This window comes from Lissotriton helveticus, chromosome 5_1 (genome assembly GCF_964261635.1).
Source record: "Lissotriton helveticus chromosome 5_1, aLisHel1.1, whole genome shotgun sequence".
In the NCBI taxonomy this organism is placed as follows: Eukaryota; Metazoa; Chordata; class Amphibia; order Caudata; family Salamandridae; genus Lissotriton; species Lissotriton helveticus.
The window spans coordinates 1,305,768,569-1,305,794,162 of NC_136065.1; the positions used below are offsets into that span (position 1 = coordinate 1,305,768,569).

The 25,594-nt window shown below is 48.4% G+C and overlaps 1 protein-coding gene across 4 annotated transcripts in view; it reads left to right on the plus strand.

The window, feature by feature from the left end:
• LOC144755338 (SRSF protein kinase 3-like) overlaps nt 1–25,594 on the plus strand; it is a 1,366,259-nt gene that overhangs the window by 891,324 nt on the left and 449,341 nt on the right. For 3 of the 4 annotated variants that reach the window (XM_078644145.1, XM_078644144.1, XM_078644146.1), the window contains exons 13-15: nt 10,835–10,942; nt 11,121–11,190; nt 11,892–11,984. In XM_078644145.1, the coding sequence (XP_078500271.1) occupies nt 10,835–10,942; nt 11,121–11,190; nt 11,892–11,984 (271 nt within the window). The remainder of the gene's footprint in view (nt 1–10,834; nt 10,943–11,120; nt 11,191–11,891; nt 11,985–25,594) is intronic. The other variant, XM_078644147.1, reaches the window with a different exon arrangement.

Here is a 25,594-nt window from a genome sequence, read left to right on the forward strand (position 1 = left end):
AGCATCAAATTTAATACCTGAGTATTAAAATAAACTCTTTTTTACCTATTGCATAATTTAAAGACATATTAAAATTACTTTAGTATTAAATGTAATACCTGAGTATTAAAAAAAGACTATAACAACTGTTTTTTAACATATTAAATATTTTAAACACATAACAAATATAAAATAATATACATTATGATACCTGAATATTAATTAAAAATTAATACAACTACCAAACAAACACTTCCTATACTTAAAATACGTTGTAATAGCATGCGTTGTAATAGTATACATTGTAATGGCTTGCATTGTCCACACCGACCCCAGGACCACACTTAGAGGCACCCTCATCTACAGACCACCAGGAACCCGCACACAATTTAATGAAGACATCATTGACTTCATCAGCCCACATGCCCTCGCCTCCGAGAATACATTTTACTAGGAGACCTCAACTTCCACCTGGAAAAGAATAACGATAACAACACCACCACCCTTCTGGACAACCTCGCAAATCTTGGACTCAAACAACTTGTTGACACCCCCACCCACCTTGCCGGACACACGCTCGACCCTATATTCACCTCCAGCAAACACATCTCCTTCGATCACACCACGGCTCTCCATTGGACGGACCACAGCTGCGTTCACTTCAGCTACAAAAAGATCACGACCCACATCCCACCAAAACCTATTCCTTGAAGAAACTGGAACAAAATCACCACCGACCAACTCTTCACATCGCTTAACCAAAACCCCCCCACCATATCATCGGACCCAAACCAAGCTGCCACCAAACTCACACAATGGATCACCCACAGCGCTGACGAATTAGCACCCTTGAAAAACCACCAGATCAAACAAGGTAGCAAAAAGGCCCCTTGGTTCAACAATGACCTTAAGAAATCCAAGAAGCTATGTCGCACCCTCGAGAAAACCTGGAGAAAAAACCCAACCACTAACAACCTGACCACCTTCAAGGACGCCACCCGTAAACCCCACCAACTGATCCGATCCACCAAGAAATCAGCATTCAAGGATCGACTCGACAACAACACTCACAACAGCAAAGAATTATTTGATATCGTCAGAGAATTTACCAACCCCACCGCCGGCACCAACGACATCACTCCCTCCCAAGACCTCTGCGACTCCCTATCCTCCTTCTTCCACAACAAAATCGCCGACATTCATAACAGCTTTGGAAACCTGTCCGAAGAACAACCCACTCAACCCACCTCCGATCCTAAACAGCACTCTCACAACCTTTACGCCTGGAACCCAATCACAATTGAAGACACCATCCGCCTGATGAACTCCATCCACTCAGGATCGCCAACCGACCCATGTCCCCACCACATTTTCAACAAAGCAGACTCCATCATCGCACCCCATCTTTGCGATATCATCAACTGCTCCTTCAACTCCGCTACCTTCCCAGAAAGCTGGAAACATGCCAAACTCAGCGCCCTTCTGGAAAAACCCACAGCGGACCCCTCTGAACTTAAAAACTACCGCCCCATCTCACTCCTCCCCTTTCCGGCCAAAGTCATCGAGAAAGCCGTCAATAGCCAGCTCGCCGCCTTCCTTGAATCAAACAATTCACTTGACCCCTCACAGTCCGGCTTCCGAGCCAAACACAGCACCGAAACCGCCCTCATCGCTGCCACAGACGACATCCGAAAACTACTGGACAACGGAGAAACAGTTGCCCTCATCCTACTTGACCTCTCCGCCGCCTTCGACACAGTCTGTCATAACACCCTCATTCAAAGCCTCAGCAACATCGGAATACAAGGGAAAGCGTTGGACTGGATCATCTCGTTCCTCGCCGGAAGAACCCAAAGAGTCCGCCTCCCCCATTCAAATCAGAGGCAACCGAAGTCATCTGCGGCGTACCACCAGGATCATCACTCAGTCCCACCCTCTTCAATGTATACATGAGTCCTCTCGCATCCATCGCGCGACAACACAACCTCAACATCATCTCCTACGCAGACGACACCCAGCTGATCCTCTCCCTCACCAAAGATCCTAACACCGCCAAAACCAATCTACACGAAGGTATGAAAGAAGGAGCCGAATGGATGAGGAACAGCCGTCTAAAACTTAACTCGGACAAAACAGAAGTCCTCATATTAGGATCATCCCCCTCCGCCCGGGACGACTCATGGTGGCCACTGGCCCTGGGTACAGCACCCATACCTACAGATCATGCACGTAACCTGGGCTTCATCCTAGACTCCTCCCTCTCGATGACCAGACAAGTCAACGCCGTCTCATCTTCATGCTTCAACATCCTTTGCATGCTCAAAAAAATATTCAGCTGGATCCCCACCGAAACAAGAAAGACAGTCACCCACGCATTAGTCACTAGCAGACTAGATTATGGAAACACCCTCTACGACGGAACCACAGCCAAACTACAGAAAAAACTCCAACGCATCCAAAACGCCTCAGCCTGACTCTTACTTGACATCCTCCGTCAAGCTCACATTTCCGGTCATCTGAGGGATCTCCACTGGCTTCCCGTCAACAAAAGAATAACGTTCCGTCTCCTCACCCACGCACACAAGGCCCTCTACGTCCTAGGACCCGAATGCCTCAACAAACGACTATCCTTCTACACACCCACCCGCCAACTACGTTCATCCAATCAAGCCCTCGCCACAATCCCGCGCATCAACAGATCCACCATGGGAGGAAGATCTTTCTCCTATTTAGCGGCCCAAACCTGGAATTCTCCACCCCGCTCACCTCCGCCTCACACAGAACCACCTCTCCTTCAGAAAGCAGCTAAAAACCTGGCTATTCGACAAATGATGCACCCACTCTCACTCAAGCGCCTTGAGACCCTCTGGGTGAGTAGTGCGCTATACAAATTACTGAACTTGAACATTGTAATTGCAGGCTGGTGACCCTGTGGCAGGGGGTCCACGCCTGTTGCTGAGGAAGCAGCAGAACTTACTCACTTGGAAGACATTGACTTTTGCTATTTTGCTATTTTAACCAGCGCTCCGCCGAATTTAGCGCAGAGGCGCGCTTTTAACCTACGAACTTTTCATCTTGTCCTAAACTCCTTTCCGGATCCTGAGCACTACAGGACGCTCACCTGCTCACTCCTCCTGAGAGCACCGGCGGCCGGCTGGGTGCTGATCGCTCGGCGGGCTCTCAGCGGCCGGGGGCGCCATCTTGGGCTGGGTTGCTCAGGCGAGGCGAATGACCTCATCGCCACACCCCCGAGTTCCGCCCCTATATAGGAGTGTCTATTCCATCTCTCGGCACTTGCAGGCTGGTGACCCTGTGGCAGGGGGTCCACGCCTGTTGCTGAGGAAGCAGCAGAACTTACTCACTTGGAAGACATTGACTTTTGCTATTTTGCTATTTTAACCGGCGCTCCGCCGAATTTAGCGCAGAGGCGCGCTTTTAACCTACGAACTTTTCATCTTGTCCTAAACTCCTTTCCGGATCCTGAGCACTACAGGACGCTCACCTGCTCACTCCTCCTGAGAGCACCGGCGGCCGGCTGGGTGCTGATCGCTTCGGCGGGCTCTCAGCGGCCGGGGGCGCCATCTTGGGCTGGGTTGCTCAGGCGAGGCGAGTGACCTCATCGCCACACCCCCCGAGTTCCGCCCCTATATAGGAGTGTCTATTCCATCTCTCGGCACTTGCAGGCTGGTGACCCTGTGGCAGGGGGTCCACGCCTGTTGCTGAGGAAGCAGCAGAACTTACTCACTTGGAAGACATTGACTTTTGCTATTTTGCTATTTTAACCGGCGCTCCGCCGAATTTAGCGCAGAGGCGCGCTTTTAACCTACGAACTTTTCATCTTGTCCAAAACTCCTTTCCGGATCCTGAGCACTACAGGACGCTCACCTGCTCACTCCTCCTGAGAGCACCGGCGGCCGGTTGGGTGCTGATCGCTTCGGCGGGCTCTCAGCGGCCGGGGGCGCCATCTTGGGCTGGGTTGCTCAGGCGAGGCGAGTGACCTCATCGCCACACCCCCGAGTTCCGCCCCTATATAGGAGTGTCTATTCCATCTCTCGGCACTTGCAGGCTGGTGACCCTGTGGCAGGGGGTCCACGCCTGTTGCTGAGGAAGCAGGAGAACTTACTCACTTGGAAGACATTGACTTTTGCTATTTTAACCGGCGCTCCGCCGAATATAGCGCAGAGGCGCGCTTTTAACCTACGAACTTTTCATCTTGTCCTAAACTCCTTTCCGGATCCTGAGCACTACAGGACGCTCACCTGCTCACTCCTCCTGAGAGCACCGGCGGCCGGCTGGGTGCTGATCGCTTCGGCGGGCTCTCAGCGGCCGGGGGCGCCATCTTGGGCTGGGTTGCTCAGGCGAGGCGAGTGACCTCATCGCCACACCCCCGAGTTCCGCCCCTATATAGGAGTGTCTATTCCATCTCTCGGCACTTGCAGGCTGGTGACCCTGTGGCAGGGGGTCCACGCCTGTTGCTGAGGAAGCAGCAGAACTTACTCACTTGGAAGACATTGACTTTTGCTATTTTGCTATTTTAACCGGCGCTCCGCCGAATTTAGCGCAGAGGCGCGCTTTTAACCTACGAACTTTTCATCTTGTCCTAAACTCCTTTCCGGATCCTGAGCACTACAGGACGCTCACCTGCTCACTCCTCCTGAGAGCACCGGCGGCATGCTGGGTGCTGATCGCTTCGGCGGGCTCTCAGCGGCCGGGGGCGCCATCTTGGGCTGGGTTGCTCAGGCGAGGCGAGTGACCTCATCGCCACACCCCCGAGTTCCGCCCCTATATAGGAGTGTCTATTCCATCTCTCGGCACTTGCAGGCTGGTGACCCTGTGGCAGGGGGTCCACGCCTGTTGCTGAGGAAGCAGCAGAACTTACTCACTTGGAAGACATTGACTTTTGCTATTTTGCTATTTTAACCGGCGCTCCGCCGAATTTAGCGCAGAGGCGCGCTTTTAACCTACGAACTTTTCATCTTGTCCTAAACTCCTTTCCGGATCCTGAGCACTACAGGACACTCACCTGCTCACTCCTCCTGAGAGCACCGGCGGCCGGCTGGGTGCTGATCGCTTCGGCGGGCTCTCAGCGGCCGGGGGCGCCATCTTGGGCTGGGTTGCTCAGGCGAGGCGAGTGACCTCATCGCCACACCCCCCGAGTTCCGCCCCTATATAAATGGTCCCTCATGTGTCAGCGCAGCGGACGAGCGCAGCGGGCGCGACGAAGGCGCGCCGGAGTTGCGCCTGAGTTAAGCCCGTCTGCGCCCGTCCGCGGCCGACCGGGACCCGGGCCCACTCCCCCTTGCCAATTTCTCAGGTACTCATCTTTGGAATTACAAACCCTGCGTTCCCATACACCCCTTGCACCTTGCCTCTATTCCTTGCCCCCGCACACATTGACACGTATCCAACAGTTAGGTCTTTCCTCCCTCCCTTTTCCGGCGGACGACGCTCAGTCTATCTCGCCATCGAATCCTGAGCGTCGGTCTGCATCTACAACAATTCACAATCTGTGTTGTTACTATCTTAACACCCGGTCCCTGATTAAAAACCAGGTCGACATTTTTCTATTCTTGAAGGAGGTAAAACCTGACATCCTTTTACTATCTGAAACCTGGTTAACCCCTCACTCCCTCCCCGACATTCTTGCTGCACTTCCCTCAGAATATTATATTTTGACAGCCAACCGCACATCCGGGAGGGCGGGAGGTGGCGTAGCAGCTATCATCCTCAAGTCCCTTCACTTCAGGGAATTATCCTCTCTGACCCTCCCGGACACGCAGAATCTGGTGATCAAGTTGGACACTGAAAGTGGGGCCCTTATCCTGGTCTTGATATACCGCCCCCCCCCAATATATGGCCAACTATCCATCTCTTTTGGCAGAGCAGCTGGCCTCACATGTAGTCAGCTACTCTAAAACCATTCTAATTGGGGACTTAAACTATTGGTTCGATAGCATAGATACAGACACTCAAGCTGCAGAATTAAGAGACCTGTTCACAGATCTTAATTTAACCCAGCATATCTATTCACCTACCCACCAAAAAGGTCATAGCCTTGACCAAATTTGGACACACAACCTATCACTACCTAACCCTGTTATTAGTCCATGTGTTTGGTCAGACCACTTTGTCATTCAGTTCACGTTAGAAATACGAGGGAATGTTAAGGCCAGATCACTCATGGGCAAAGAATTCCGTAAATGGAAATCTATGGATCTTCCTGGATTCATTGATGTATTAAGTAAATCCATACCTTTGCCACATGACGACCTGGACTATGGCGAAAAATTATTGTCAAACTGGCTACGCCACGCAGCTGACCTTTTTGCCCCCCTGGTACAGGTCTCTAGTATTAGAGGGAACGATGCCCATAAATGGTTCACCCAAGAACTGAGAACTCTTAAATTAGGGGTACGACAAAAGGAACGGAAGTGGAGAGTAAACTACTCCCCACAAGACAGAGAAGTGTACTGCGCTGCTAGGAAGGTGTTCCAAAAAATCTTGCACCAACACAAAACTAACTACTTTTCTCAGAAAATGTCATCCAATAAAACTAAAGATATATTTAACATAGTTAAGGAGCTTTGTGACGATGATAGGACAGCCCCTTCAATAGTCCCCACTCAGAAGCTGTGTGACTCTCTGAATGAATATTTCAGAGAGAAAATTGTCATGATAAAACGCAACATTGCGAGCTCCCCTACATCATCTTCCTTGGATGATAGTTTTTAATAACCCTGTCACGTTAGATGCCTTCCCGTTTATAGACTCTAAAACTTTTTCCGCACTCCTGGCACGTGTCAAGTCTGGTTCACCCGATGACATTTGTCCACCCCACATCTTTACAGAAATAGGGCAAACTATACCTCAAGGGATCCTTCCATTGCTAAATGATTCACTGGACCAGGGAAGGGTACCTGTAGGTTTTAAACATGCTCTACTTATTCCCTTGATCAAAAAACCTGGCCTGGACCCCCACGATCCATCAAATTACCGTCCAATATCCTTGTTACCATTTCTTTCAAAAATCCTGGAGGCACATGCTTCTAGCTGTCTCTATAGCTTTGTTGAATCCACAGGATATTTGGAACCTAATCAAGCCTGGTTTCGACCAGGCCACTCTACCGAGATGGTGACACTGGCGGTCCAGGATGTACTTAGATGCAATGCGGACAAGGATATTCATCAAGCACTAGTACTTCTGGACCTGTCGGCCGCATTCGACACGGTCGACCACACCATCTTGGTCGACCGTGTCGAGCAGGCGGGCCTCAGAGGCTCGGCCTTGGGATGGCTGAAATCATTTATTTCGGACCGCACCCAGGCAGTGAGACTGGGAACCGTTACAGCCCCTAAAATTCAAAATGAATGCGGAGTCCCTCAGGGATCGTCCTTGTCCCCACTTTTATTTAATTTGTATCTACGGCCCCTGTTGTATTCGCTGAGAAAGTTTAAAGCTTTAATTTTTAATTACGCTGATGACTTGCAATTGATTTTCCGCCTGGATTCCCCTGGCGCTGCCACCGAATTTCGGGAGGCCATGGTTCACATCCAGAGATGGATGAGTCTTAATCATCTAAAACTAAACCCAGGCAAAACTGAATTGATTTTGCCTGGGAAGAGTGAACTTCACTGGGGGCCACATTTTTGGCCTCCAGAAATGGGAAATCCCCCGGCCAAGTCTCATACAGTGAAAAGCCTAGGGGTCACTTTTAATGAAGATCTCTCTCTTAAAAGTCAGGTAGGGACGGTGGTATCCTCAAGCTTTTTCCAACTTCGTGAGATCAGGAAAATTGCCCACCTGTTAACTTACTCTGCTCTGATCCAAGTTGTGATCGCTCTCGTGCTGTCCCGACTGGACTACTCCAATAGCTTATATTTGGGTCTTCCAGTCGGGCAGCTCAAGAGACTACAGCTGGTTCAGGACCAAGCGGCCAGGCTGATCTGCAAGCTACCCAAGTGGCAGTCCATCAGGCCGGGTCTTGCTAGTCTCCACTGGTTGCCAGTAGCGCAGAGAGCAACCTTTAAAGCTGGCTGCATTATCTTTAGGGCTCTACAAGGTAAGGGCCCCGGATTTATTAGCAGCCTGCTTGTTAGGTATACCCCCTTACGTGCTCTTCGCTCGGGTCACAAGAGCTTGTTAGTTGTGCCTCGCATTAGGAAACAACGTCAGGGAGGCAGCTCTTTTTACTTTCTAGCTGCCTCCCTGTGGAACTCTCTGCCACTGACACTGAGACTCCATGAATATATTTTGGCTTTTAGACAAGCCTTTAAAACTTGGCTTTTTAGGCAAGCTTATCCATAGTTAAATTCTGTCTTTTCTTTTGCTGTGTTATGTTTCTGCAAATCTTCCAATAGCGCCATGAAGCCTATGGGCGTACGTGCGCTCAATAAATTTTATTTAACATAACATAATAGTATATGCGTTGTAATGGCATGCGATGTAATGGTGTCTGCTTTGAAACAGTTGTGTTGTAAAGGCATTGCGTCGTAATGCCTGCATTGTAAAGGATGTCTCCTGAATGCTCAATTGTGCATCGGAGTTCCCAAGGCAGTCCTCTCTTGGAGATGCCTTCCACATGCACTCGGGTTCTGGACTCCGATACGCCTTTCAACTCCTTCTTATTCTGCCTAGAGTACTGAAAAAGATCGAGAGAGGCTGGGCCCAAGCCATCCTCGTGGCTCCAGATTTAACAAGGGGAGTTTGGTACCCCAAACTTCTTGGCCATGAGCATTTCTCCTCCGATCTGGCTGCCTCTTCAAGAGGCAAAAACAATAGTTGATGGACAGAAAGCAGAACAATGTCATACATTCACCCCAGTACAGAGATCTGGGCCTAAATCCATCGGTTTTTTTACACTCCACACCACCCCAGTTCAGACATGGCCATATGCAAATCAGGATTGACCCTGTGCCTCATGGGAACAGTCCAGCCCGAACTGCCAAGCCATGTCTTTCCTGTACTGGAATCAAGCATCCTAGGACCGGTTTCTGGCTATCAGCCGTCTTCAGCCAGGATAGCTTGACTCCAGTGGTGTGGAGAGCATGGGACTCACGTCTGAGCATACCCATCCCACTCGGGGTGACAAATGCAAAAACAACAGTTGATGGACAGAATGCAGAACAATGTCAGTTTTGCACCTAAGCCTGCTCAGCCTACACCTCCATTAGAGGATGATGTGCGACGACAACTGATGGCTTTCAGTCTTCCTTTCAGCCTTCCTCCCAAAGTAGTTGGTTTCATCTGGGCAACCAAGCATTATGTCACAAAATCTGTCTTTAAAGAACGTTGAGAGAAATGTCTTGCTTGGTGTTCCTCTCGATATATCCAACCTCTAAATGTGTAGTCATCTGTCAACTGTTTTGTTTGCCACTATCCCAGCAAGACCTTGCTGTGGTAACAGTTAAAGGATACATTTTGGCGCGTTCGGCCTTCCTACTTTTAGCAGATCAGCCATTCCTTTTCAGATCACCTCCTGAGATGCCTTTTTTGAAGAGAGTGGCCCACATGTTCCCGCCAACATAGTTTGTGATGCTGCAGGGTACCTTATTGTGGCCTTCACTGATGTGCACTCCCTTCAAACCCATGCTCAGTTGTTCACATTGCCTTTTAACAATAAAGATGTCATACTCATCACTGGCATATGAGTGAACTTCAGGCTTTTCCTGTAATCTTTCTTCCTCGACAAATTAGTTCTCTGGACAAAAGCAGCATTCCTGCCTAGGGTAGTCATGCCCTTTCACATGGGGCAAACCATCACCTGGTCGGCTTTCTTTGCACAGCCTCAATCCCCCAAGGAAGTATAACGGCTTCCTTCACTGCCTTGATCCTAAAAGAGCCCTTAGCCTCAGTAGACCGAACTAGAGACTACTGATCAACGTTTTGGAAGTTTTTGTGGGGCTAAGAAAGACAGAGTGGTGCAAAAGAGGACCATTTTAAATGTTTGATTGTGTCATGCATCAAGATTTGCTGTGGGCTGGCCAAGAAATAGCCCCCAGAAGGCTTGCACGCTCTCTCCACGAAAGCGAAGGTTGCTACCATTGTGCTAGCTCAGTGTGCTATTTCTTGATATTTTTCAGGTTGTAACATGGCTGTTTCTCGACATGTTCATGACGCATTACTGCCTGGATAGCAGGCCCAGTGGGACAGGGACTTTGACTGATTTTTCTTGCAGGACGTCCTGGTCTGAGCCAATCCACGGAACGCCACCAGAGGAGGTGTACTTCTTTGCTATCTATTCATAAGGTGCGGAATCTGTGGTTATAAGTCTTTTTCAGAAGAACAAGTTACTTACCTTCAGTAAAACCTATTCCAGTAGAGACTCACCGCAGATTCCTCATCGACTCTCTCTCCCACCTCCCCGTTCTGTGGATTGGAGTGATGCTGTCCACTAATAAATGGCCAGATCCAAAGAACTGCACACTACACAATCTGATTTCCATAGCTCCACATCTAACAGTGCTAAGAGTGAAAGAAACTGACATCAGCGCACAGATGACCGATGTATGGGGGCTCGGACATCCTATCCAGAGTGGACAGATCTGACTCAGAGCTGCACAACACCATCTGTTGTCTCATGAGGGATTTGCTGAAAAGTTTCCGGATCCAGTCTAGCACCTGGGAAAATTCACAAGTTGAGAAAGCTGTGTTTAGAGTCTCTACCAGAAAAGGCGCTACTAGAGGTAAGTAACATGTTCTTATCTGATTTTGCGTATGTTTATAGCAAAAGCAACTATTTATACCTGAAAATGGATGGTTGTATCTGTCACACATAATGTTTTTTTTTATATTTGCTGCAAATTGGCCACTTCACATGGTTACTGGAACTTAAAGCACCTGTTACGTCTTTTCCAGCATGAGCACTACTCCGAGGCAATTCAGACAATGCCATATCGCTCCCTAGAGGTAATTATTCGATCAAGGTACTACACCTCAGCAGATATCTGGAGCACAGCCTGTACGGTAAGCATTTTTTATGGCAGTCTTAATTAATTATGGATTCAGCCTAGGAGGACTGTGTCACTTTTAATCTGTTCTGCAGATAGTCTGCTAACCGTTAACCGTTAGACGTAAACATGTTTTGAACATATGCTACCACCAACTATTTATTTGATTGATGACCTACTTACTCTGTTTCCAGGCATTCGAATTGGCTACAGGTCATTGCTTGTTTAAACTCAAACCTGTTGAGCATATATCTCAGGAAATAGGTATGTATGTACCGCTGCCTAAAATCCACTCCTTTCTTTTGTATCCTTGATGAAACAGTGGCATCAGTTTTGCTTCTTGTGCCTACAAATTAGCCAGTTAAATAAGAAGATTATCAGAGTCGCTGAGGTTAGAAAGTTGGTGAGAATGTTGTTGAGCACCTGGTAAGAAAACAATTAGAAGCATTCACTGAGGATTATTGCAAGGGGCGCTGTTTTGTGAGGAGTACAACAGATGAAAAGCGAACAATTCCAAATTTTGAAAATTACCAGCTTAATATAACTTCAACTTCTAAACAGAAAATGCAAAAATAGAATGTAAATAGACCAATTTTTTTCTTGGAATCGAACTACACCAAACTGGAGTAAACTTAAGTGTCAGGCTGGGTGCGAGAGAGGTTCCATAGATCAGGGAAGAGTGAGGGAACAATACGATGGAGTGCCCCTTAGTGTGCTGTCTACCGAGACACATTCAGTGAGAAGCACAGCTTAGTATGTAATGTAACATCTGTAGCTTCAGTGAAAGGTGAACTTAAGTACAAATTAGTGCATTGGTTACATGTACCGCAGTGATCTGGACTGCAGGCATAGTGAGAGGTGAGTGAATGACAAACACAAGGACTAGTTCTTAGTGTATTGCTCTTTCTCCAGATATATATGATATATCCTTTAGAGGTAATTTTCTTCTGCTCTTTATTTTTTAGATCACATTGCTCAAATTATAGCACTGCTAGGCAGTGTTCCACGCCACATTGCCCGCTCAGGGAAAAAGTCAATGGAGTTTTTTGACCAAAGAGGTAATACCAAATCTCACTCATTATCTACCTTCTTTCTCTTTTCCAAAATTGTTAGGATTTCACTCAATGAAAAGAACATCCATGTCAGATCCACTACCTAACAATAGATTTTCTTTTTGTTGTTGTTATACTATCTCATTGTTTCTCCTTGGCTCCTCTGCGATTTAGCAATGTTTGCATATTATATATTGTGGGCATGTATTCATGGTTCACATGAGTCCTCCAAAGTCTAAGAATAAACTAAACAGGAATGTAGAATCACATATATCTGTATATCTGTGACTGGCACCCAGTGCTTAATTTATGCAGGTGGTTGCCAATGAGACCTACTGGCAAAAAACACTGTAGGGAACTAGGATCTGCTTTCATGGTATGCCCCACATTTTGCTGGTTTTATATTGTTACTGACTAATCTGACTGAGCTCAAGCAGGGGAAGGTAGAACAATAGGTTTCCTGTCACAGGGATGTGTGACCACCGCCCAGACAGGACTTAGTGTATTGTGCTGGGGTAAGGGCGCTTGCCAGTGCCACCTGCCTGCTTTGAACTGCAGATTTGGAGCCTTCCTTGAATACTCCAGTTGGAAACAGTTCAGGGAACCATTGGCTCCCGCTCTGGCGTGGAACTGGGCAAAGGACATGGGAGTATCATCCCCTCTGTCCAGCCCCTTTCTTTGGAGGGATCCTGAATTGTCCCAACCCTTTCCCTAGGGTACTTAAGGGATTACCTATGGGTGGCTCTTCAGATTCTTCATGGGACAAGATTCAGATGCTCCCTCGAGGCCTGCACGGTCTTCTTAGGACGTTTGAGGCTAGTATCCCTCATCGGAACTGCTGGAACAGAACCCCTGTGCTCTGTGTCGACTTGACGTTGCCAAGGATTGTCCACTCTGTCTTCCAGAGATCTTCGGGCTACAAGAAGCTCCATCCTGCAACATCTTTTGCTTCAAAGATCTTCATCCTCACCACACCCTCTGCACCGTGGACCTGCATCTTTTGTGAGCTGCTCGAGGTCCTCTTGCAACCCCTGGGCCTTCGGCCTGTGGATCCTCTTGAGGGTCTTCTTTGGCTTCAGTGGGCCCCCCTGCTTGCTTGGGCATGCTCTTACTCTCCTGCATGTGGTGAGTTCCTTGGGCCTTGCTGGTCCCAATGCTGCAGCTTTTTTGTTTACCCTGTCTGTTGCTGCTGCCATGGCTTGTTGGTGCTCCCCCTGGACCCGGACCCCCTGGTCCTCGACCCCCAACTTGGGGCAGCTCGTGAACAGCTCCTGGTCTTCCACAGCGTCGCCAGGTCCTCAGAGCTGCAGCGACAAGGTCACCGTCAACTCTCCTGCATCATCCAACATCGGTGGTCATTGGTCTTCCGTGCCTCCTGTTCACTCCTGGGTGGCATAAACTCTGTCCCCTCTGCTTGCTGGTACTCCTCTTCAAGAATCAATCCTTGGATCCCACTGGACCCTTTCTCCTTCTTCGCCAGTGGCATCTTTTCTGGAGTCCTCCATTGTGGTCTACGGTGGTTTATGACGTCAATTCGCACCTATGCCTCCGGCTTCCCTGGTGTAGGTATCTTAGTTCCTGAGGTACCCACGGGTGAGATAACTCTCCAACCCTCCATTTTCCACAGGTTTCTTCAGGGTCCACTGCGAAGGATCCTTCGTCTCAAAAACTGCAACTGCGACTTTCCTATTGACTTGCATTGAGTACGCAGCTGTGTTTCCACTCTGCACACAGCCTCTGTGGGGTTCCTGGTTACTTACCGCAGGTGGTTCCTCATGTCCCCAGCTCTTCTGAATCTTCTGGCCTAAGTCCTGACTTCGGTCGGAGTTCGCAATCCACTAATTTAGTATATAGTTTGGTGACAACTGTGTATTTGTGCTTACTTTCCTGTTTTACATTTGAAGTATTGTATGTTTTATATTTATACCTACCAGCATCGTTCCCAGCTACAGAAACCACCTCCACAGATCCCACCGCTAACGCCTGGTCCACCTTCGACCTTGTCCATGAAGCTGAGATCCTCAATCTAATCTCCTCCTCCAAACCCTCCTCCAAACCCTCCTCCCATTACCTCGATCCCATCCCCTCCCAAATGGCCAAAGACCTCAAACGCACTCTCGCACCACTCTGGTGTGAAATCATCAACAGCTCCCTAAAGTCTGGCACCATCCCGGACTGCCTCAAAGTCGGCCAGGTGACTCCCCTCCTGAAGAAACCAGGCTTAGACCCCAACGACCTCAACAACTTCAGACCAGTCTCAAGTCTGCCTTTTCTAGCCAAAATCCTAGAAAAATGTGTACTACGCCAACTCAACAACCAGCTTGATAACATCAACCTCCTTGACCATAATCAATCAGGCTTCAGAAAAGGATATAGTACTGAAACCGCAATCCTGAACATAGTAGACGACATACGCAATTCCCTTGACGCGGACCAGTGCTGCCTACTCATTCTCCTTGACCTGTCAGCGGCATTCGACACGGTTGACCACAAGCTCCTCATTAAGTCCCTCAAGGAAAGTGTAGGTGCAAACGATGTGGTCCTGCAATGGTTTGACTCCTTTCTTCAGAACCGCTTCCAAAGAGTCAAAATAAAATCCTTCACATCCGACCCCCTCCCCGTGACCAGAGGGGTTCCCCAAGGATCCGTTCTCTCCCCGCAACTGTTAAACATATACATGGTACCCCTCACCATCATACTGAAGAAAGCAAACATCCCCTTCCATCTTTATGCAGATGACACACAGATCTACATAGAAACCACCTCCTTCAACGACAATCTAAAGCTCAACAACACGCTCAAAGAAATCCAAGCCTGGCTTGGGAAAAACCATCTCAAACTCAATCAAGGAAAAACAGAACTCCTCCTCATCTCCAGCAAGGACGACAACCCCCAAATCACAGAATGGATGAAAGCTATTGACGCTCTCAGTGGGAATCTCACTCTGACTAACTCAGTAAAGTCTCTCGGAATCACCCTTGACCACAAACTTTCAATGACGAACCACATCAAGAACTCCACAAAGAGCGCCTTCCTCAATCTGAAACTCCTCAACCAAATCAAACCTCACATCCCGCAGAGGGATCTCCAAATAGCCACCCAATCTTTGGTGCTATCCAGACTGGACTATGGGATCGCAACCTTATCAGGCACAGCCCTATTACACCTAGCGCCAATGAAAACCACCCTCAATGCAGCCGCCAGAATGGTCTCAGGGGCAAAGAAATTCGACCACATATCCCCAGCACTCAAAGACTTAAAATGGCTCCCAATGGAAATGCGCGCCAGCTTCAGAACGGCTTATCTTACACACAAAGCCTTGCACACAGGGAAACCGGAATACCTAGCCTCCAAGCTCAAGAAAGCGGGCCAGTCCAGAAACCTCAGAAGCTCGAACACCCTACTACTCATCCCCATGAAAACCCGGAAACAAAAAACCGCTACGCGCTCGTTTGCCGGCAACGCCCCAAAAATCTGGAACTCCATTCCAGTTGACATCAGGACTACGACCTCCTTTCAAGATTTCAAGAGACGCCTCAAAATCCTCTACCTCAACCGTGCATTCCCGAACTCTACCTCAGCAGCTCACCCTGCAACTATGACTACCTATAACCCACTACCTCAAACTCGCCCCTCAGGCGCCAATTAACAATGTTAATCCTTGAACTTGTATGAATCTCTCTTTCTTGATATACTGTTATGCACCCGTTCCCTCCAGCTCGATTGTAAAGCGCTCCAATACCCTCGGGTCTGGCCTGCGCTATAGAAAACTCCAAAAATAAAATAAAATAAATAAATACCTCCAGGTAGAAGATATAATAAATATAACTATTTTTATGACTACGCTGTGTGGTTCTTTTTCATTTAACCTACACTGTATGATTATTTCTGGTAAAACAAGTTGCTTAACACTCCGTCTGGACTAAGCATGAAAGCTGCTTTCCACAGCTACCACTTAGAGAGCTTTCTATGGTTGTCTAAGACCACTAAAATCACCATAAGGGCTGTCTGGATTAGTGCAAGGTGCTTCACTTAAATAAGTGTGCATAATATAGTAAGCCAGCCTCCTACAAACACAAAAAGGAGAAAGAAGGAGGAAGAGAAAGGCGGAATAACAGTCACAAAAGGAGAAAGCAGGAATCTGCAAGAGTGAGATAAAGGGACAGCGAGTGTCTTGTAGTGTGTTAACCCCTCGGCTTCTAAGCGTTTTCCCCCAGAATTCTAAGCCCTTTTGGCTATTTGGGGTAGTTCACACTTAGCTCTCTGTACCTTTTATCAACATAAGGTGCCCTTTCCAAATTTGCGTCCTCTTTTTTCCAAAATCCTTGGAATTTTAACAGTACCCAGAGTTTGTGTATTCCCCAGGAGGGGTTCGAGAAAATAGGCAAAATATAGCAAAGTTTTGGTTTCTGAGGGTGAAACAATGGGAAACAGTGCTCTGTTTGAGCATGTTTCAAAGAGGTAGCCATTTTCTCTCATGTTTGTGTTTTCAACCTATTTCCAGTTTGTGGTGGGAACCTGGGTGAAACCCCTGGAAAGCTATAACTTTCTGAAAATCAGACTCAATTCTGCATTCAGCAAAGGGCAATTTATGTAGATCCGTCAAAGTTTTCCCAAAGAAACTAACAGTTGAAATAAAAAAATATTGAAAACGAGTAGGCAAAGGTGACAATTTTTGACAACATTTTCATTTGTTACTACTCGTCATGATTGCTGATTTACAAAAGCAATATACCATTAAATCCGCGTGACCTTTCTAGTTTTTGGGATATATATAGAATTTTTAGATTTCCTAAGAACCCAAGGTACCCAGAGCCAACAACTGAACTGTACCTTACAATGTTTTTTCATTGTGTATGAGATATAGAGAAATCCATATGGTAAAATATAAAGGCCCTCATTATGATGTTGGTCAGACCTCAACCATCATCATGTCGGTTGCGGTCCAACCGATAACTAGCTATGCAGTCTTACCGCTGCATTATGATTGGTGGCAGGGGGCAGAGCGACAGACTGCTACTTTTCCGACGTGTTCAAGGAGCCCGTCATGGCAGCGGTTGGTAAGTAATACCCTACAATTGGGTGCGGCCCGCTAGGCACGGCCGTATGGATCACGATTTCCCTTTCAGGAAGCCTTTCAATGGCGGTCAGACTGCTATTGAAAGGCTGTCGAAAATGGACTTTGGGGGCCTCCAGCAGGGCCCCGGTCAGCTTGCGGCCTCTCCTGTAATAGCCTGGGGGCACCTGTGATGCCCCTCAAAACATCCATGCCCCGCGTGCCAGGCACCACATGATACCTGGCACCTGGTGCATGGATGTTTGTAAACACCCATTTTTTTAATGCAGGTTGTGCAGCGGTCCTTTTCCGGCCGCTACACAAGCCGCAATGAAGAAATGGATGTTTGCAACCGCCCACTACTAGTCGGTCGGTTTCCATTCCGACACGATGCCGGTCAGACGCTCGTCCGACCGGCATCGTAATTAGGGCCAAGGAGTAAAAAAATAATATTAAGGAAACTTATGTATTTCTAAAATTGACACCAGACACAAAGTTTAGGAGCAGTGGTTCTCCAGTATTGTATGTTTTATAGATTCACATGCTTGATCTTCCCTGTTGTCATGGTGGGAGTCCCACGGTAACAGTAAAATAGCAGTATTAAAACTTAACATTCAAATGCCCGTAAGAATTCACTAGCTTTAGTAACCTATTCCCATTGTTATAAAACATCCCATGAAGACCATAGAATCTCCTTTCCCTGCAGGGCCACCATACCTCAGATTTCTTACAGCACATCATGTGTTAGGGAGTCTCCCTGAGCTCTGCTCAGTCACAGTGTTTCTACTGTTGCCCTATTGAACTCCAGCTAGCTTCTCTACACTTCATCTTTCTTCTAGGGTACTAGTCAGGAGTGTGAGTACCTTTTTTTCTTCATAATGTCAGAGTCTAAAAAAGGTCTGGTTAGGCCCTGTAAAACTTGTGGAAAGTCCAGACTTTATTCTGAAGACCCACATAAAGAGTATCTCTACTGTCTATATCCAGAGGAAAAGCCCAGATAATGCAAGTACTGTTGTACTTTTTCTTCAAAAACTCTCAATGACCATGAGGGTAGGCTGCTTCTCTGGTTGCAAAGGAAAAAGCAGCAAAAGACTCTTACTCTGAGGAGAAGCCCAGTGCCTCCTCTAAGAACAGAAAAGAAGAAGCTTAAGGACCCAAAAAAGTCCAGATCTCAAAGTAAGGAGAGGATTGAGGAGAAAAGAGTGAAGAAAGACCAGCCCAGTCCCTCCTCATCATCTCGCCAGAGGTCAGGTTCAGCCCCTCCGTCGACGCCTCTCACTCTTTCCAGATTCTTCAGCTGACAGAAAACGCTTGTCGATGGGCCCGTCGATGAAGAAATCAACGTCTACGACCGCCGGCTCCGCTTCAGCGGGTGCTCCGCAGACAGTTTCGTCAGCGACACCTACTATGACGACGGTCAAGACGACGAAGGCGGCCGCGTCGATGACAGCAGTGGTGGTATCACTGACGTCGGCTGCGGCTAGGCCATCTCCATTGGCAAGGGCTTCACCGTCGACGGTCTAGCAAGTTTGTTCACCATCGACGACTATTCAACCGCTGCAATCTGTTGTCCTGTAGACGGCTCTGTCGACGATACCATTGGCGATCCCGTCGGCGAGGTAAAAAATTGGTCTGCTTCTAAAACCGACGCCTTCCCTAATGCAGGATTATTCAGAAGTGTCTCCTCTGCCTCCTACTTGCATTCTAGATTTTCAGTAGTCTGAAGATGATGAGCGTTTCGGTCCTGCTTAAAGTCCATCGCAACTCCGAGTTAAGTGCCAGGACTCATAGGAAGAAGAGATGATGGATAATCCATCCACGTTTTTGGAGGGGGACCATTCATTTTAGGATGGGGGACATCCTACTTCCCAACGCTTGGATGCTTTCCAAGAACACTATCCTTATGAAGAGCAGGCAGCGCAAGCTCAAGAATCTTCCCATAAATATCCCGGTGTCATTGGTATCTGATCTTCGGCAAATGCTGAATGACTTTTATAGGATATTTCATGAGGCAAATTCAGCTCCACCTCCACCTCCCATTCAGTAAGCCACCACTCCTGTATTGTGGGTAGTACCTCCACTGCAGAAGAGCAAGATTGTAGCACCTCCTGTACAAATTCCTGCGCAAAGTCAGGATGATGACGACCAGCAGTTAGAAGAAGGGGAATTACAGTTGGACCAGGATGTTAATGAGTCGGACAACTATGTGGCTCCGGCTCCACCTTCTCCTACCCTTCCTCCAGACTACTCTCCGCCTGCAGATACCGGTAGGTTTCACAATCTGCTAGAGCGCGCTTCCAGGCTCTTTGACCTTCCCATGCCTATCAAGCAGATAAAGTGTTTTTGATACGTTGTTATGTTATGTTATGTTATATGATTTTCTATAGCGCACGGCTGCCCCAGCAAAGGGGCGTCCCGGCGCTTACCTGAGAGGTAGTAGAGACAGCCACAACAGATGGAAAAGTGGTAATCATATAGCAGAGCAGTCTAACAGAAAAGATGGGTTTTAATGGCCTTTCTAAATTCCAGAGCTTTGCTGCAAGATACCGGAAGGAGCGTCCTCCCATCCGTGCTAGCTTGACACGGGGGACCTTTGCCAGATTCTGGCCTTCCGAACGAAGAGTTCGCCGGGGCATGTATGGTGTCAGAAGGGGACATAACATGGGCAGTGAGGCAGTTTTCAAGATTTTGAATGCAAGTTATAAGGTCTTGAATTGAATCCTTTTCTCTACCGGGAGCCAGTGGAGTTTGACCAGAGTGCTGGCAACCGCGTGATGACGGGGGAGGCCCGTCAAAGCTCTGGCTGCTGCATTTTGCACTCGTTGCAACCTTACTCTCTCTGCCTGATTGACCCCTAGGAGTAGAGAGCTCGCGTAGTCCAGTCGCGAAAGAATGGCAGACTGTACCACTAGCTGACGCGTGTGGGGATCAAAGTACTTTAGGATCGGCTGAGGTTCCGGAGGATCCCAAAGCACGTAGCTGTCACCTTTTTAGTCTGATGGGCGAAGTTGAGAGAGGAGTCTATCCAGACTCCGAGGTTTTTTACCTCACTTTTCGGCACAGGTGGATTGCCAAGAATTTCGGGCCACCATGTATCCCCCCCATGCCACAGCTTCCTTACCTACTAGCAGTACCTCGGTCTTGCCCGCGTTGAGCTGTAGGTAATTTGCTGTAATCCAGTTGGTTAAAGCAGTTAGGCCCTGCTTAAAGTTCTGTGCGCTCAGTCCTGCTTCGTCCCTCAAAGTTAACAATACATTAGTGTCGTCCGCGTATGATACTAACGATAGTCCCCATCTTTTGGCGACCTCAGCCAGTGGTTGGACGTATATATTAAATAACGTCGGGCTGAGCGCAGACCCTTGCAGCACTCCCTGTTCGATCGGACGTTATTTAGAAAGGAACGGCGGAGTGGAGACCCGGAAGGATCTTTCCGTTAGGAAAGCCTTGAACCATTCCAGGGCCTGCCCCATAATTCCTTACAATCTCAAACCTGCTATGCAACGCTCCTCTCAATACATTCCCATTGTAGACTTCTTATCGCAAGAAGGTCTGAAATATATGAAAACGCCAGCTTCTATTCCGGCTGTGGTACCGAAGTTAGACAAAAAATACAAGGCGTCTGAGGACTCTCCTGTCAGGTTCTCACCTGTGTTTTCTGCAGAAACGCCAAGGAACTGAAGAAAGGTCCACTACTTCACCAAATCATCGATCGGGCCTGGCTACAACCAGGACCACAATGATAACTCGGGGAAGAAGGGAAACAAAACAAGGAAAGGAGGGGGTGAGATCCCTCGACGTCTTAGCACCCCAGGAGGCTTTGTGAAAATAACATAGGCTACAAAAAATAAACAACAATTAGGAGAAACACCAATAGCTATTACTGGTAATGCTCAAGGGAATTCTAATATGTTTTTACCTCAACGTTCCCTTCTTCAGCATGCACATGAAGATACAGATAAAGATCAAGTGTAATGAATGTCTGTGGGTGCAAAGAACAAGAAGTTAAATACATATAATTGTTTGGGCTTAAACAATGAATTATAACAAATGAGGCATACCTGATTTAAGAGCAAGGAATTCTTAATAATGGGGTCCTGTGGTAATCTTAACAACGTGCATATAAATGTATGCAGTGCTATAATTAGAACCCTGGTATCTGAGGGTTACCATGAGAGGAATCGCTGTCACGTAAATTAACTTTTCTTCCATTTAAGAAAAATAACAAACAAAAAAAGGCATCACAGAAAGCGCTGTTACCGTATTCAGCCTTCATACGGTGTGGAGGAAGTTATGTATGCAAAATATTCGTCCCAAGACTTGGCGGGGACTGGAGCTCGGCTATCCGCGGAGTAAGCGGGGCAGGAGGCAAAAGCGTCTGGCTGGACGACGGAACCAACACTAGTCCGGCCAGCCAGCGGAACACCCACCGCACCGGCCGGCTCACCCGAGAGCAAGAGTTAAAAAGCTCGACAAACAGGGCAGATCACATATGGCAGCGGCTTTCAAGGAGAGTAGCGTCAGGATGAGGACCAGGAGAATCCACGAAGTCAAGACGGGGCAGCACAGAGTCGGAGTAGATTCCGGAGCTTTGAGGAATCCTAGACGAACAAGCGAGAGATCAGGCAATGCGGACAAACACGAGACCGACGACAGGAAGTGAGTGACCCGAACGACCTGAAGTGATCCCGAGGACGAAACACTAGAACGCGAAGCGCTGAGCCTCAGGGAGAGTCAGGCTTTATGCTGACCTGACCTCTCCGCGCACGCGTAATTTGCGGCCGCCATCTCTAAATGGTACAAAAGGGGGTGGTGATGAACGGAGCATCTGAACCAATCAAACACTCACACCCAGTCAAAAGATCTGGGTTTAATCCATCACCATTCCTTAGCCCACTCTGCCACCCCAGTTCAGACATGGCTATATGCAAATCAGTCTGACCCTGTGCCTCATAGGAACAGTCCAGCCCGAACTGCCAAGCCATGTCTTCCCTGGACCGGAAACAAGCTTCCGAGGACCGGTTTCTGGCATTACAGCCTTCTTCAGCCCGGCTTGCTTGAATCCAGTGGCAAAGTGAGCAAGGGACTCACGTCTGAGCATACCCTGCCACACTTATGGTGGCCAAAGCGGTACAAAAGGGGGTGGTGATGAACGGAGCATCTGAACCAATCAAACACTCACACCCAGTCAAAAGATCTGGGTTTAATCCATCACCGTTCTTTAGCCCACTCTGCCACCCCAGTTCAGACATGGCTATATGCAAATCAGTCTGACCCTGTGCCTCATGGGAACAGTCCAGCCCGAACTGCCAAGCCATGTCTTCCCTGGACCGGAAACAAGCTTCTGAGGACCGGTTTCTGGCATTACAGCCTTCTTCAGCCCGGCTTGCTTGAATCCAGTGGCAAAGTGAGCAAGGGACTCACGTCTGAGCATACCCTGCCACACTTATGGTGCCCAAAGAGGTACAAAAGGGGGTGGTGATGAACGGAGCATCTGAACCAATCAAACACTCACACCCAGTCAAAAGATCTGGGTTTAATCCATCACCGTTCTTTAGCCCACTCTGCCACCCCAGTTCAGACATGGCTATATGCAAATCAGTCTGACCCTGTGCCTCATGGGAACAGTCCAGCCCGAACTGCCAAGCCATGTCTTCCCTGGACCGGAAACAAGCTTCCGAGGACCGGTTTCTGGCATTGCAGCCTTCTTCAGCCCGGCTTGCTTGAATCCAGTGGCAAAGTGAGCAAGGGACTCACGTCTGAGCATACCCTGCCACACTTATGGCGGCCAAAGCGGTACAAAAAGGGGGTGGTGATAAACGGAGCAACTGAACCAATCAAACACTCACACCCTGTCAAAAGATCTGGGTTTAATCCATCACCGTTCTTTAGCCCACTCTGCCACCCCAGTTCAGACATGGCTATATGCAAATCAGTCTGACCCTGTGCCTCATGGGAACAGTCCAGCCCGAACTGCCAAGCCATGTCTTCCCTGGACCGGAAACAAGCTTCCGAGGACCGGTTTCTGGCATTACAGCCTTCTTCAGCCCGGCTTGCTTGAATCCAGTGGCAAAGTGAGCAAGGGACTCACGTCTGAGCATACCCTGCCACACTTATGGCGGCCAAAGCAGTACAAAAGGGGGTGGTGATGAACGGAGCATCTGAACCAATAAAACACTCACACCCAGTCAACGGATCTGGGTTTAATCCATCACCGTTCTTTAGCCCACTCTGCCACCCCAGTTCAGACATGGCTATATGCAAATCAGTCTGACCCTGTGCCTCATGGGAACAGTCCAGCCCGAACTGCCAAGCCATGTCTTCCCTGGACCGGAAACAAGCTTCCGAGGACCGGTTTCTGGCATTACAGCCTTCTTCAGCCCGGCTTGCTTGAATCCAGTGGCAAAGTGAGCAAGGGACTCACGTCTGAGCACACCCTGCCACACTTCTGGCGGCCAAAGCGGTACAAATGGGGGTGGTGATGAACGGAGCATCTGAACAAATCAAACACTCACAACCAGTCAAAAGATCTGGGTTTAATCCATCACCGTTCTTTAGCCCACTCTGCCACCCCAGTTCAGACATGGCTATATGCAAATCAGTCTGACCCTGTGCCTCATGGGAACAGTCCAGCCCGAACTGCCAAGCCATGTCTTCCCTGGACCGGAAACAAGCTTCCGAGGACCGGTTTCTGGCATTACAGCCTTCTTCAGCCCGGCTTGCTTGAATCCAGTGGCAAAGTGAGCAAGGGATTCACGTCTGAGCATACCCTGCCACACTTATGGCGGCCAAAGCGGTACAAAAGGGGGTGGTGATAAACGGAGCATCTGAACCAATCAAACACTCACACCCAGTCAAAAGATCTGGGTTTAATCCATCACCGTTCTTTAGCCCACTCTGCCACCCCAGTTCAGACATGGCTATATGCAAATCAGTCTGACCCTGTGCCTCATGGGAACAGTCCAGCCCGAAATGCCAAGCCATGTCTTCCCTGGACCGGAAACAAGCTTCCGAGGACCGGTTTCTGGCATTACAGCCTTCTTCAGCCCGGCTTGCTTGAATCCAGTGGCAAAGTGAGCAAGGGACTCACGTCAGAGCATACCCTGCCATAAGTGTGGCAGGGTATGCTCAGACGCGAGTCCCTTGCTCACTTTGCCACAAGGCTGCCATAAGTGTGGCAGGGTATGCTCAGACGTGAGTCCCCTGCTCACTTTGCCACTGGATTCAAGCAAGCCGGGCTGAAGACGGCTGTAATGCCAGAAACCGGTCCTCGGAAGCTTGTTTCCGGTCCAGGGAAGGCATGGCTTGGCAGTTCGGGCTGGACTGTTCCCATGAGGCACAGGGTCAGACTGATTTGCATATAGCCATGTCTGAACTGGGGTGGCAGAGTGGGCTAAAGAACGGTGATGGGTCAAACCCAGATCTTTTGACTGAGTGTGAGTGTTTGATTGGTTCAGATGCTCCGTCCATCACCACCCCCTTTTGTACCGCTTTTGCCGCCATAAGTGTGGCAGGGTATGCTCAGACGTGAGTCCCTTGCTCCCTTTGCCACTGGATTCAAGCAAACCGGGCTGAAGACGGCTGTAATGCCAGAAATCGGTCCTCGGAAGCTTGTTTCCGGCCCAGGGAAGGCATGGCTTGGCAGTTCGGGCTGGACTGTTCCCATGAGGCACAGGGTCAGACTGATTTGCATATAGCCATGTCTGAACTGGGGTGGCAGAGTGGGCTAAAGAACGGTGATGGGTCAAACCCAGATCTTTTGACTGGGTGTGAGTGTTTGATTGGTTCAGATGCTCCGTCCATCACCACCCCCTTTTGTACTGCCATCTCTAAATGGAGCGCTTCACTGTACCCGCGCTCCGACAATCGTGACATCTCCCTCATGCCTGATTGGGCACCCCGGCCTGAGAAACAACCTTTACAATGCAACTTTTACAACGCACTACCATTACAACGCAGTCATTACAACGCAACATCCCGTACAAAGCATGCCATTACAACGCAACAATTACCATGCATGACACTACAACGCATACAATTACAACTCATGTCATTACAACGCAGTCATTACAACGCATACCATTACAACGAATAGTACCCTTACTCTATCCAACACTTACCCTACTGTTGCACCCCCTGGAGTTAGAATAGTAAATTTTACCCCTACACTATCCAACACTTACCCTACTGTTGCTCCCCCTGGAGTTAGAATAGTAAATTTTACCCCTACGCTATGCCACACTTACCCTACTGTTGCACCCCCTGGAGTTAGAATAGTACTTTTTACCCCTACACTATCCAATACTTACCATACATGCAATGTAATGGTATGCGTTGTAATGGTATGCGTTGTAAAGGTAGGATGCTTTGAAATGGAATGCGTTGTAAAGGTAGTTTAAATTTTTTTTTTTTTAATGGCATGCGTTGTAATGGAATGCGTTGTAATGGAAGTTGCGTTGTAAAAAATGCTTTGTAAAGGTATGCGTTGTAAAAGTATGCGTTGTAACATCATACAACCCTCCGGCCCTATTCATTATGCAGGCAGCTCAAAGGAGATCAAAGA